Genomic DNA, 14536 nt, shown 5'->3' on the forward strand with positions numbered 1-14536 from the left:
TATTATAAACTCTTACAAGTTCATATAAGTCCATAAAAAAAAAGTAACCATCACATGAAAAATTTTTTTTTTATCGATTTAACAATGCAAAATAAATACTAGAGTAAGGGGAAGAGGGGTTAAAGTGAAATACCACGAAAAAATTTAAATAAACAAATTAAGTGTTATATTAACGAATGTTCATAATTTTAAATGCATTAGTCAATTGAAAAATCGATAAATAAAAAGTGCAAGTGTTTTTAAACATATTATAATAAATAAGTACATTGTCTCGAGCATTTCACTTTGCCCACCTTTCCCTTACTTAAAAATCATAATGAACGAAAAAAAAAATTCAAATAATTTGGAGTAATTAATTGCATAAATAATTGTATATGAGTAAAGCTTCATTTTAATTTTAGTATTGACAATTTTTCAAGAATTACAACATGTAGAAAATATTTTAAAGGCTAGAATAGATTTCATTTTAGTTAAATTATTAATCTCATTGAATATTCTTTTTTTTTAATGAAGATAACAATATTAAAAAAAAACATTTCATATTTTTAATTAACTTTGTCTGGTCGTTCTTGATGATTATTTTTTTTTATAAATAAATGAAATAGTTTTTTTCAATTATTAATAGTTAATGTTACTGAAAGGATTAGTTAAGAGAGTTGAATAAATAAAATGATTAGGATATCATATTTGCCATTTATTAAATCAGAGATATAATACATAAGCGATGAGTAACATTTATGTATAATTTATACAGTGTTGTTCATTTTATACAGATTGTCGCTACAGTTATTCAACGGTTTACCCAAGTACTGTACAATAGATTATAAATAATAAAATGAGTGTAGCTGTTTTATACTCTTTGCATAAGAGTCATCAGCATACCAGTCGATAGCTACATTTTATTTCTTATCTTTTATCATTTTATTCGAGGTAATGTCTTTTTTCTTTAAACATTATTTTTCTGTCTTTTTTATTCTTTTTTTTTATCTTTCGAGATCAGTATATAATATTACAACGTTTTCCTACATCTACTTACATCGAAGTTTGCATTTATAACGCCAAATATCACAATCACGGTTATCATATCTACAGAATATACAGAATCCAAGCCAGATGTCACATCTAGCACTCTTTCACTCACTCGTTCTAATGTTTTCTTTTTCTTTATTTACTCCGCTTCACTCACGGTCATACGATAGAGTATAGATGACAAAATTATTTAATTTATTGCACTGGTTTAAATAAATTAAGATAAAAATAAAATATTTTTAAATGAAGAAATATTTTTGTTTAAATTAATTGAGTTGTCTTAAAATGAATACAAAAAATAGATTATCTAAAGTAAATATTGATAGACCTGAAAAAAATTTTTCTATTTCTAACACTAAAATAAATCATTCATTAATATCATGATTAATTGCTGATTAAATGTAAAAAAATATATAAATAGAAATTATTTTTTTTTATTTATTTAAATAAATTTTTTTATCAATATAAAAAGTATTTTATTTAATTATTCAGGAATAATAGAAAATAATCTTCAAACAAAGAAATTTTAATTCAGATTTTTTTAGTTATTCTCTAAAAATGAATCAGTGAAAATCACTGCCAAAAAGTGTATATTTACTGATCAGCAGTTATAAAGTATCACCGTTTGAATTAATATTACTACTCCAATAGTAAATATTCACTGATTCATTTTTAAAAAGTAATGATTAAATTCAATGTAAAAGCAAATTCTAACTTTTTGCTATGAATTTATCCAAAAGTGCAATAGCATAGTAATAATATATACTTATTTTACAAATATTAGTTATTACTCACGAGAATTCATTACTTTTTGATTCAAAAATCTGAATTAAAATTGAAGATAATATTTATAATCTCTTATTAATCCTGAATAAATTTAATGATTAAAAGTTTCAGGAAGCTCTAAAACTTTCAACGTCTTTTCAGGTCTCTCAATGAATTTCATTCTAGATCTTTAGGATCTTGATTAATTTAGCAGTTAAAAGATTTAAATGGAGAGAATCAACAACCCAAGTGAATATCCTCAACAGATCCAGGCGAGTATCATTGATCTCCACGAGCCAAAGTCGTGTTGTGATGAGTTTGAGGATAAGATAAAGGAACAAAAGCAAAAAAGATGCAGGAGACACAAAAAGAGTCTCGTTTCCCTTTCGTTCGACGTTTGTGTTCCTGGTGGACGAGTTTCTTCCCTCGTTGGACGTCCCTCGTATCCTAACGTTACCGCCCTATAATCCACGGCCACGCCTTCCACCCCCAAGTATCATCGTTCCTCACGGCCCGTACTGTTGCTCCAGCTCTCGTCTGAGCCTTTTCGCGGCTGTTTCACCGCTAGCTTCGGTCTCACCGTCGCTGCAACCGTCCTCATTCTCCGCTACAACACCTTCTACTTCTTCTTGACGTCGTTTCGCGGTGGCCATCTCTGCTGCATGCTTCTTTCGCCATTTGGTCCGTCTATTTTGAAACCACACCTGGAACAAACAATTTTATTTTTGTTTTTAGAATGTTTTCTATTCTTTGTCATTCTTCATTTATTTTTGAATCAGCAAATTTATTCTCACAATAATGAGAAAAAAAAAGTATTTTTAATTATGAATAACATATTATTCAGAAGATAAATAGCATCTTTTATCGTATGTAGTTATTCAACAATATTTATAGACAATTTCAGAGATATTCCGAATTTGAAAAAAAATTTCAGTAGTATAAGCATGATTTAGTCAGTCAACATACTAAAAATAGACTAACTCTATTGAAATGATTAAAAAAATTTTCTAAATAAGTTTGAAAAATGATTATAAGTTTTTTTATTATTTAATTGAACTCTGTTAAGTATCGAGTTTCGTAAAGTTAATGTCGAAAAAAATGACAAATTTTGTTTTGATTGCATTGGTACAGATAAAGTTTCTTATAACTGATTCTTTCAAGTGATACAGAGTAAAATAATTAAATGTTTTTAACTTAATAATAATCTCTTCTAACAATCAAATTGTTAAATTAATAAAATCAATTGTGAATATTTTTGTTCTCATCATAAATGAATTATATTAAAAAAAAGTATCATACGATGAAAATGGATGAATCAAGTAATAATAAAATAGTAGTATTGACAATTAAAAATGAATAGCTCATGAAAGACTTTTACGTAGAAAACAAACATGACGAGGACGTTGGTCTAGAGAAAGACGTTCTTTTGCACCTATAAAGCATGGAATACATACTGGGAGTTTGTGTCCCCGCAACAATGTATTTAATTAACGTAACGGGCGTCAAGGGAGTACGAGAATGCCAGCAACTGTACCGATTGCACCCGCAAACCACCTATCCCCCGATCCTTGCAAGCTATGCTTACTTCTCTCCCATTGCGGATCCCAACCAACCCCCTTCATACGCCAACATCAGGACGCGCTTCCTCGGTAGCAGTATGGACCAACTCTCTTTCTCTCTATATACACACTACACTCTTCGTCACCCCTGCACCACCAACAAACGCTTCAGAGAGGTTAAATTAAAGATATAAACGTCTCGCTTTCTCCGTGAGCTAAACGGATTAAAAAGTAAACGGCTCTCGTAAAAGTTAATAGCTGCTCGGATGAAAATTAAAACACTCAAGACAGCCTGACATCAACATTGAATCTGAAAGAAAAAGAGATAACTGGAATAGCTACACTCTAGGATACAGTGATATTAAGAGAAAAATAGTCTTGTATTTGTCAAATTGTTTCTGTATATATCTGATCAATCTGGATCATATGACTTAATTTTTTCTCTCAATTTTCTTGAGTTAGGCGGCGTGCCCAGAACCTCATCTGGCAATAAATTCTGAAGGGTTTCTTATGGTCAACACGTTATAGCTGATCATTTTTTTCCGTTACTGCTCTTACATTGTTTTTTCAGAGATATTTAGCTTTCAATTTTTATATTTGTTTTCTCTCCTTCCAATGTCTTGATAAATTTTTCAGTTAATTTTTAACAAAAATTTTTTCTAATCCCACTTAATTAAATTTTGAGCAAACATTAAATCACAGTACAATAAATAATGTAAGAAATTTTTATTATTAATATCATTTTTCCTTCCATCATTCAAATAAAATCTTGTTTAAAGATCTATTTAATGGTAATTTATCATCAACAATGGAGTACGATATTTTTTATGCAATGAATTAATTAAAATAGAATTAAAATGAATTATTATTTAATAAGGGTTGTAGGGTTGTAATATTTTAGTATGCAATAAAGCGAATGTATCAACCACCATTATTAGCTAATGACACAGCAAATCTCCAAGGGACAACTGGACCCTGATCCCTGATAATTGTTAACATAAATACCCGAAACATTTGACCATTTTAGATTTAGATGTGGCTGTTGATGAAACATATTTTTTCTTTTGTTATTGATTTATTCGGTTGAATAAAAATAAAGCGAAATGGCAGATCACTCAGAGAAGCCTGCGGTGTTGAACCCCGTGGCCAACGGCTTTAGACCCTGTATGCTGGATTACTTGATGTGGTTTTTTTTCCCCAACTCCGTATTAGTTACGCACGCGTTGCTGTTCGTCGAGGGTGTGTGTTGTTGCACCCTCGAGCCTCGAAACAGCGCAACTGTTAGATTTATTAAATCAAGATTATCTAAGCCCGTAACATTGTTCTCTAAAGCCGAGTATAAAACCGCGAGACCGTTTCTCTCACTCGTTTTAGTTAGTTCGATATGTTTGTTGCGACAACGCGTGTTTTTGGGACGCGCGCGAGTCACTGCTGATAACATCTGATCCCAATTGATAGTCGCTTAAAATTTATCATTAAAAAGATTCGTATTTTCCAAACATGGAGATAAGTAATTTATGACTGATGCTAGATATTTTTCTGATTGCATAACTGCCAAAGTTTATTCCTAAAATTTTGCATTTTCTCAGTCTTCTTTTCTATTCATTTTTTATTTCAACCAATTCAAGTATTTGAATTTCTTTCAACAAAGAAGTTTTCATTGTTTTTTAAATTAAAATGATTTTTAAACAATTTATTTAACCTTTTTTGGACTATTTGTTTAATTTATTTGTGATTAAACAATTTGGAGATAAAAAAAATTCATATTTCTTTAATTTATTTGATCAATGAGTAAATTTAGTGTCTCAAGTCTCATCTTTTCTTGAAAATGACTAGTTTTATTTGAAGAAATTCAATCATTTAAGCTTTCTTTCAAGGATAAAATATCAATATTTTGAAGATCAAATAAAATAAAAAAGCATGAAAAATTCATTTTTGATTATTTTACGATCTATCCACAGTGCGAGTGACATTTGACGCGTATTTTAGAGCGTTTCCACATCGTTTGTTTCTACTTTTTATTCAAACATAGTGCCCGATTCCGTTGGTTGACTCATAAATTTTCCGCGGCTCGATGAATTTCCCCCATCGGAGAATCCGTGTAGGTATAATGAAACATTGTCACTCACTCCAATTCATTCTTTTGCTTCCAATAAGTCGCTTTAAGCAAAGTAAAAAAAATGAAGAGAAATGGTCTCACTTCTATATCGATCGCTTGAATCCGATAGTGCAAAGAACGGGGTACAAAGTTATGATATGCTTGAGAATATGTGTGTGCAGGTGAATGACAGAAGGTATAGTTGGATGGGTGATAATGTGCTCTTCTGTATTCTGTTCTCGTAGCAGCGCCCCATATCGATATGTTTCCTCTCATGCCTTAACCCTCACGAGCAGCCTATACCTCTCTACTGGCTCATACCAACTCCACATGTTGAAGCTCACGCGATCAAGCTGCTCCAAGATCAAATGGCTTCACCGATTCGTGTTATTCCATCAATACTGTGTTATTTTATTATTCCTACGTGGATTCCATGGCTTCAAGTGATGTTTTTTAAGCAGAATACACCGGACAAAAAACGAGATGATTAATGTGTTTTATATCCCAACTTTTAATCACCTTTTTTATTATTAAAATCATCTCCTGTTTTACATAAAACATCAGATACTGCTTTTTCATTATTTACAACATTCATTAATATTCTAATGCGTTCATTGACCCATTTTTTGGTTCAAATAATAACTTGCCAATTTATATGATGTTTGCAATTGGATTGGAGAGAATAATTTATTGTAAAAAGTTCAGCTTATCATTTGAAGTAAATAATAATATTTAATCAATTTTTGCTCTCATTAACATTTTAAAGCTAAATGTTTATAGAATTTATAAATGTATTTTTTGAAATAATTCTTACATCCAACTCCTTTAATCAATTTAACTTAGAATGATTTAAAAATTATTTTGCAAGTAAGAAATGAAAACACAAGAATTTAATTCCAATTCAAGTAATAAATCAAAGTATTTATGGCTTTGAATATAATAAATTTTGTTAATAATCTAATGACAAATTTTGATTGTTCAAATGATTACAATCTGCCCAAGAAATTCTATCCTAATCTGCATTGTGATTTTTAATAATAAAAAGTTCATGAATAAAAGTTTTCATTCTCCAAATAAAAACAAATAAAGAGAAGAAAAAGGAAAATTAAAGAGCACATTGCAGCCATAATGGAGTCAAGTGCATATGGAGAGATGTTGGGGTTGAAGTTGGATGTTTGGATCAGGCGCATTTAGCTCTTTCGGTTCTCTCTCACTCCCAAAACTATTACTGTAGTATGTGTGGGAGGTGAATGAAGGGAACAACGGCTGCTGGCGTGATTTATCACGAAATGCCATGCCATGCCGTGTGCTATAGGATTGCCAAACGTATACCACCATTATGATACATGAGAGAAGCACTCGCGAGGCAAGGGACCGATGGTAGCACACGTCGGAAAACTGGCTAAAGGCCCTGCTCGTACTAATTGACGTCATCGATATTGGTATCCGTCGACGAGCAGATTACCCCGCCGTAAACAACTGCGTCCACATCCCCGCACCCCCAAGGCGCACTTGTATCCCTCGCATCGGCTGTCACGGCTCTTTGACACTCCCTCTCTTATACTTGTTCTCTTTGTCTGCTGCATTAAACCCTAATATTGGGGGAGAGAGTTTAACTCACCAAGTGGTCGTTAATGACGCGTGCCGATGTGAAGCTTTTATTTCAATCTACCACTTTTCACGCTATTTACTCGGTTATTTACGGGAAACTTTTAAAAGGATTCTAATAAGCTGATTATTTCGGCTCCAACTGTAGGATAAACAAACTCACTGTATTTAATCAATGTTCTTTAGATATTATCGAGTATTTTATAATGTTTAAGAAATACAATATTCTTTGATAGAATAATTCATCAAATTATTATACATTAGTTTTAATAACGAAGAACTGAAAATTTAATTGACTTATTCAAACAAAGCAGTTCTGAACATCTTCATTGAATTTAAATTTGCATTCAGATGCGTTTTCATTATAAAATTAATTAATACATGATAGATAAAGAATATTTGAAAAAGAAAACTTTGGAATAATGCATGTCTGATCGTTAACGTGGTTATACTACTTAGAGGTGCCGAAAAAGCTCAGAGACAATAACATGACAAAAATGAGACTATTGCTTAATTGTAAAACACCAACATTCAATTAAATAATTATTGACATTCCATAATTAATCTAAAGAGAAATATAGCCATAGTTCATTGCAAATATTGCATGTGTCAATACTATAATTTAATTCAATATTTTCAAGTAGAAATAAAAAAAAAACTATCAAGAAGAATTTAGCTAGATCCAGGCAATCTCGGACTTGAAGAGGCGAATCGCACTTTCCGAGAAAATCCAAGGTAATTGAATGCCGACCCTCGTTTCAGTATCTCTCGTTTTCTCTGGTCTCTCTCGCATTCGTTCATCCCCTTACCATCACTCACCGATGCAGACTTATAGCTTTCAATAAAAATGTAAATATGGCGGCGTGGAACGAGCCAATGACAGCGCTACATCGGGCCGCGCGGTCGAGTTGCTTCGTGTGAGTATGAGTGAGAGACAAGAGGGGTTGAAATGGAGATAGAGAACCTCACGCCGCCCACATCGGCGCCTTCGCGGCCGGGAGTGCTAGCTGCGATGGAGACTTAAGAGGATACACACTGAGAAAAAAAAAGCAAAAACTGTGCTTTCTTTCCTTTCACCATCATCTTGAGACACATCTCAAGTGTTGTAGACAGGTGTTGGAAGGCTTGTCACGTCCTTGCCTTCATTTTGTCACAGGAGCTTTTGTGTCGAGAGTTTTTTAACAAAAACATCCCTTATTACAGATGATTTTATTAGATACTGGTCATTAAGTTTTAACTCTAATGTTTTCTATTTTTTATAAAGTCTTTCATTGCTTCTTAATCTATCAAAAATACTATCATAAACTTTTCTTGCTTTTTATCAACGTCTAGGCTAGAACTAGATAATTCTGTTGACATGTAGCAAACTAACTTGGTAGAAACTGATTATTGATCAAGAATAGTTTTATGAATTAAAATGAGTGATGACATTGAACTTGGTAGAATAATTGGAGTAAAAAACTCACCTTGACTTGTGATTCTGACATTCCTAAGGCATAGGCAAGCTTGGCACGTTCAGGTCCAGCTAGATACTTCGTCTGTTCAAATGTCTTTTCTAGAGCAAATATCTGCTGTCCACTAAATGTCGGCCTTGTGTGTTTCTTCTTGCTACCATCGTGCTCACCACCAGCACCACCAGCTGCTCCTGACATCGCTTGTTGACATCCCAACTGTTGTGACACTGAAACATTTTACTTTGATTATATATTATTTATGCTAACATATTTTTATAGACATATCTTTTTATATTTCAGCTAATTTAAAATTTTAATTTAATTAATTCTTTTGTTTATTTTTAGAAACAACAAACACATCTAGATTTAAAATCCCTGAATAATAAAGATAAAAATTTAATGAAGAATTCAAGATTTGTTTAATGATAAAAATTATTGTTGTTAAGGGATGATTCTGCTAAGGTAGTTAGTATTAACATATAAAAGGATGTTTAAAAATCACAAGAAATCATGACGCCACACAGTTATGAGACAAATAATTATCCAGAGCTTGGAGATGTGCTAATTAAAAAAATGTAATTATCCTCAGCCGGCTCTTGAGTGTGCGAGAGGGTAGTACTCGAAAGGCGCTATAAAAGAGAAAACCAAGCGGCTGGGGTTAAACTAGAGTTCGAGGGAGAACTGCAGAATCACCATAAAATCCTTGTAACATTGTTGTAAAGAACAAGAATATCCTCAAGTATTTTATTTTTTTTCATTGCTTCATTTCTTAATGATATCATATTTTACTCCAAAAATTCATTTGATACAACTAGTAAAGGATTATTTTGTCATAAATAGACCATCCAAATAATAACTAATTATTATAAAATAATTACTTACAAAACCTATTAGATGTTATATCTTTAAAGCTCATGATCAGGTGAAGTGTCAATAAAAAATTATTCTTTTGTAATAAATCAATTACTTATATTTAGTATTGAATCATTTTCTTAATTTATATCATGTGGTAGATTAATATGCGATAATAAAATAATAATAATTGAAATTAATAAGAAATATTTAATAAAATAAGTTCATGTTGAAAAATGGTTTTTATCAAGAATAATTCTCCATGCAACACAAATTTATTAAAGCGATGTAGGGTCAAATATTAGCATTATTAGTGATTATTTATAATTGTAACGTGGTTTTCCACATGAAAATTAAATACACGCATATAATAGTGGGTTTCTGAGTGTAGGCAATACCTGCAATAATGTATTCCTACCGAGCTATTATGTATTCGCAGGCGACTACATTTATATCCGCAATTTGTGGCAGTTAAATTTACGCTCATGAACTAGCTGTTCGAAGGATTTAGTCCACACTCTCTGATGTGGTACTCTCGAAGCCAGTCAAACGAGCTAGTGCTCTTGTATACAATCGACAATGACTCCTCAAATCCTCTGATATACAACGCACATGTTGTAAATCACTGGTGCATTAATTAACGAGGAAAATAATTATTCGTGTAACCATCGGTGACTATTATAGATACTACATTCTATGGCAAAATCATTAGGACATTGGATCCGGAGTTTTAATGCTCTGGATAGAAAAGCAAGTGCGTAATGTGGTCATAAGAGTTTAAGAGAGAAAAGAGAGAACTGGAGAAAGGACAACGGCTGCAAGGGTCTGCTGTGGGACTTTCATTTAATAAAGCAATTTGTAACAGAATACAGAACGAGGCAATAATAGCCAGTCTGCAAAGAGGGTTCTAACGAGCTGCTTACCACATTCCTATGCTGCTGAATCTTCTCTTAAATGTTTCTGCCCGTTTTGTATTAAAAATTCAAATTATAATTTTGTCATTATTGTTACAGGTTTAGGTGAAAAGTACCTTTAATACTATTGCAATTTATTCTTTGATTCATATTTTTCATGAACTTTAATAATTTGCAAAAAACACTATCAAATTTCTTATTATTAGTTCACATTTTGCTTCTTAATAATTTACAATTCACAATTAGTTTTATCATTGCAATCTAATTTTATAAAAATTATTAATGATAAAAAAAAATATCTTCAAATAATCATTGACGATTTCTAATAATTCATAAATAAATTAAATAATGGGAATAATATATATTAAAATCAAGAAATACAGTTCATCAAAATTCATAATTGCACTTTTAAAACTAAATTTTAATGCAGAAAAAATTAATCTAAAATTAAGCTTCAAAATTTTTTTCATTAAAATATATAAATATAATGAAGTACTAACAATTTATTTTATTTATTGTTTACAACTCAAGTCAATGTAAACAAGGATTTGATAAAATTATCTTTATGATTATCTACATAAAAAAACATCTCAAAAGCTTATGAAAAGATCTTTGACTTTAAAGTTAATGAAAAAAACCCCTTCACGTAAAGAGACAAAAAAATAATTGAATATAAAATGACACAGGCAAGATCTATTGTAAAAATAAATCCTCGGAGCAAAACTACGTCAGCACGAGCTATATTTGGACGAGACAAAAGGAGTTTTTCTCAGCACCAAAGGATGCTTGGCAACGAAGGTTTATATGATAGGGAATGAAGTAACTTAGTGCAAGGGTCCAAGTGTTTTTATATTGAAGGATTCTCATTGAAGGATGAGGGGGGTATAAATATTGAACATGTAGTTCCCGTGGTGATCGTTTTAGCCTCGCGAGACTCATATGTAAGAGTCGATCGGTGCAGGCGATGAGAGACGCGCACACTCAAATATAAAATATTGCGTTGTTATATAGACATATAGATCCAGCTCTTCTCTCACTCAACGTTCATCGTGTTTATCCCACAGTTTGAACTCTGTATCAGCCACACTGCGGGAGGGTGGAGCGTTAAATTGATGGATAGTCTGAGGCTATATAGATAGGAATTATCAAACTATTTGTGTTCCTATTTTTAATACTGATTCATTATGTTTGTAGATTATTCAATGATATGTAAATCTTCCTCAACATGTCACTAATTATTCAAAAACTAAAAAAGGGATTAAATAGAATTCAAATCCATTACTTCATTTTTTCTAGTTTTTTGGAGTTATTTAAATCCACTTGATAAATTTCATGTTTCTATTTATCCTTTAATCCATTCATCAAAAATTATTCATCATCATTTTGTTTTCTTAATTTTAATAGAGTTATTTTCAATTGGATTAAGAAATTATTTTGAGGTATTTTGTAGTGATTTTTATTATTTTTTTTTTATTAGTGACATTATATAAGCTTTAATTTATTTCTAATAAATCATTTCACAGTTAAAGCTGTAAATTTGATAAAATTATTACCTATTAATTAGAAAATTAATGTAAAGATAAATAAAATCCTGCTGCAGTTATGGATGCATTTAAGTATGCAAAGTTAGCAATAAATTTGAAACTTATTTGACAGCATATTTAGCAATTAATTTAAAATTTAATTTATGACAGAGACTTTCCTTTCCAAGAGAATATGCTAAATAAATGGCTTCATCAATTAATTGACCAGAAATAATTATTACTGTTTTTGATGTCTTTATTAATTTAAATACATTACACTCTAATGTTTCGAGATAACATTCTTTCTTATTTTTTAGATATATCAATAGATAAATTACATTGTAAGATAATTTTTTCTTTTATTAGTTTCGGTTTTTTCAATAAAATATTTAACAAAGAGAATATTTTTCAAGATTTCTATCAATGCTATTAATAAAGTTCGAACTCATATTTCAATATTGTAAATATTTATCGCTTTCACCATGATGGAATGGCAAAATGTTACGTCAAACTGATAACTGTCACAGCCAAAAGTGAGAAATAGATACAACTGATCATCATATTCAATATACAATATTTTGTATCCGACGGCATGTGGCTGTATTTGAACCCTCTTATATTTGAAAGCCTAACCACACAGATATTCACCAACACACAGAGCCACCCCCAGTGGTCACGCATACGTTGCTGAAGTATATATATGTACAACCACCGTCACCCTCATCCTTACATTCCGCCACATGTGCTACCGTTGGCTTGATCTATGCTCTTAAAGGGGCGGTTTTGCAATGTCACGTGTTGCCGTACAATTCTAGTATGATTTTCGCGTGGTTTCACGGTTTACTTAATCGTTCTGTTAACTTTCTTAAAGCTTGTAAAACATCATCTAACTTGTCAAAGGTTTTTCTGGCAAAAATGACATCAAATTGTAGAGAAAAAAAGAAGAAAAGTTTGATAAAAATGTCATAAATACTTACATGAGTGTAGTCTTGCTCGCCATGCCAAAGGATCACTGACCAAGCCTTGAAGTCCTGGCCAATAAATTGCAGGATGGCGAGTGTCTGTCCTTTGTTGAAACTGACCAAGGCCTGGAACATGATCAACATCAAGATGAGATCAATGTTTGATGACGATTAATTGTAAACAATAGCTTGTATTAATCCCAACCTGCTGATGCAGTGAATCCTGCATGCATCCCATATCTGGGAGCAGTGAGATGTTGAGGATGAGTAGGTGTGGGTGCTAACGCATGAGGAGCAGAAACAGGCACCTGAGGATGTGTGGCAGCTGGTCGTGAAAGGATGTTGTCAATACCATGAGGATTGCTGCCGACGGACGTAACAGAAGTGGCTGGACTGTGTTTACCACTTCCTGTTGGAGATGGTTGACCCTGAGGTGGGGTGGAAAGAGGTCCACCTGATAAATTGATAGTCTGTTGCCTCTGAAGTTGTTGATGTTGATGTTGTTGATGCTGAAGTTGTTGTTGATGGTGATGACTTCTCTCAGCCATAGAATGTAAAGCAGCTAATGGTTGATTGCCTAACATTCCTCCACCGGCGGCACTTAAATTGAGAAACTGCAGAACATGAGGAGAAGCAGCTGCATGAAAATCATGAAGCCAAGGTGGTCGAGGAGGTGGTGGGGAATGACTGGAGGCCGGTGGTGGAGAACATGAACCTAAGGATGATCCAGCTGAGGAACTTCTGTCCCCTGCATCGAGGTGTCCGTTGCGACGGTGAGCGTCGCTAAGTGAGGACATCGCGTCAATAATTTCTGATGCGCGATCTCTCGCACCAAGAACTAATTGCGATGGGTCCTGAACACGAGACTCAGTCACGCCGCTATCACGGAGGGTCTCGGCGCTGGTCACGGAGCACACCATTTCGCAACGCGCATAATAATTCGCTGATGCCGTGGTCCGATCGAGCTCCGGTGAACAACCAGCAGCTCGCCCGAATCCTGAATAGTCCAGGGGGGTTGCACTCGCTGCAATATCCAGTTTAAATGCTTGATAACGTTCACAATGTTCACCACTCTGGACACCACTTCACGAGAGTTTTGTTGGAATTAATCACGATATCTATTTCTAGATCACTTCACAGATGCTTTATTATCGAGCCACAACATTTCGAGTTAATGAAATCCAGACTTATTTAGTTGTCTGTTATTCCAGAGCTCATTGATGTTGCGCGACACGGCCGAGTGGAACGAGTGGAATGTGAGGATACTGCATCCTCAAAGATCTCACAGACGAGATTCACCCCCGCGCACGTTCGAGTATCTCCTTCTTGCTCCCTGCTCGAGGGATCTGATAGGTGGGATATGATCACTACGGAGGGGAAGAAAACCTCTTGGTCCATCGGTTGCTCATACCGCGAGACTATACAGTAGTTTGTTCACCCGTAGGCGTGGCCTCGGACCCTATTGGAGATGAGACTCCCTCTCCGTTGAAATTCTACCGCTTCTCGCGGGGCGTGGCCTCTCAATCTCGCGTTAGCTTCTTGTTAAATGTCTTTCATTGTGTGTTTAAACTTGTAATTTATGATCCCGACTGAATAAAACAAGAGCCGCGCGCACAGTGAGATCGCAATGTCGCGCACGCCCGCGCACCACGTTACGTCATGACAACCTCGTTCTCACTTTGCCGGACGTTACTACCGACTTGTACCACTTACAAACTAACACTCAAGTTAATGTGCACGTTCCTCAGACTATCGTTGAGCCACTAGCTTGT

At 33.4% G+C, this 14536-nt stretch overlaps 1 protein-coding gene across 1 annotated transcript; it reads right to left on the reverse strand.

Moving 5' to 3' along the window:
- Window positions 1-2235: 2235 nt before the first annotated feature.
- Window positions 2236-13684, reverse strand: HGTX (HGTX homeodomain transcription factor). Its single transcript, XM_035082203.1, has 4 exons — window positions 12970-13684; window positions 12780-12890; window positions 8526-8740; window positions 2236-2498 (listed from the first exon to the last, which is right to left on the reverse strand). The coding sequence occupies exons 1-4, from the start codon at window positions 13682-13684 to the stop codon at window positions 2301-2303; spliced, it is 1239 nt and encodes a 412-aa protein (XP_034938094.1). The 3' UTR covers window positions 2236-2300.
- Window positions 13685-14536: the final 852 nt, after the last annotated feature.

This window comes from Chelonus insularis, unplaced genomic scaffold, assembly GCF_013357705.1.
Source record: "Chelonus insularis isolate UGA/USDA-ARS -01 unplaced genomic scaffold, ASM1335770v1 contig_339_pilon, whole genome shotgun sequence".
Lineage (NCBI taxonomy): Eukaryota > Metazoa > Arthropoda > Insecta > Hymenoptera > Braconidae > Chelonus > Chelonus insularis.

What these genes read in the sequence shown, in the direction of transcription:
- HGTX (XM_035082203.1), bottom strand. Translation starts at nt 13,684, where the DNA reads ATGGTGTGCTCCGTGACCAGCGCCGAGACCCTCCGTGATAGCGGCGTG. An exon ending in AGGATTCACTGCATCAGCAG is followed by an intron (nt 12,891 to 12,969) that starts GTTGGGATTAAT and finishes ATCATGTTCCAG; the next exon opens with GCCTTGGTCAGTTTCAACAA. An exon ending in GCGAGCAAGACTACACTCAT is followed by an intron (nt 8,741 to 12,779) that starts GTAAGTATTTAT and finishes AAAATGTTTCAG; the next exon opens with TGTCACAACAGTTGGGATGT.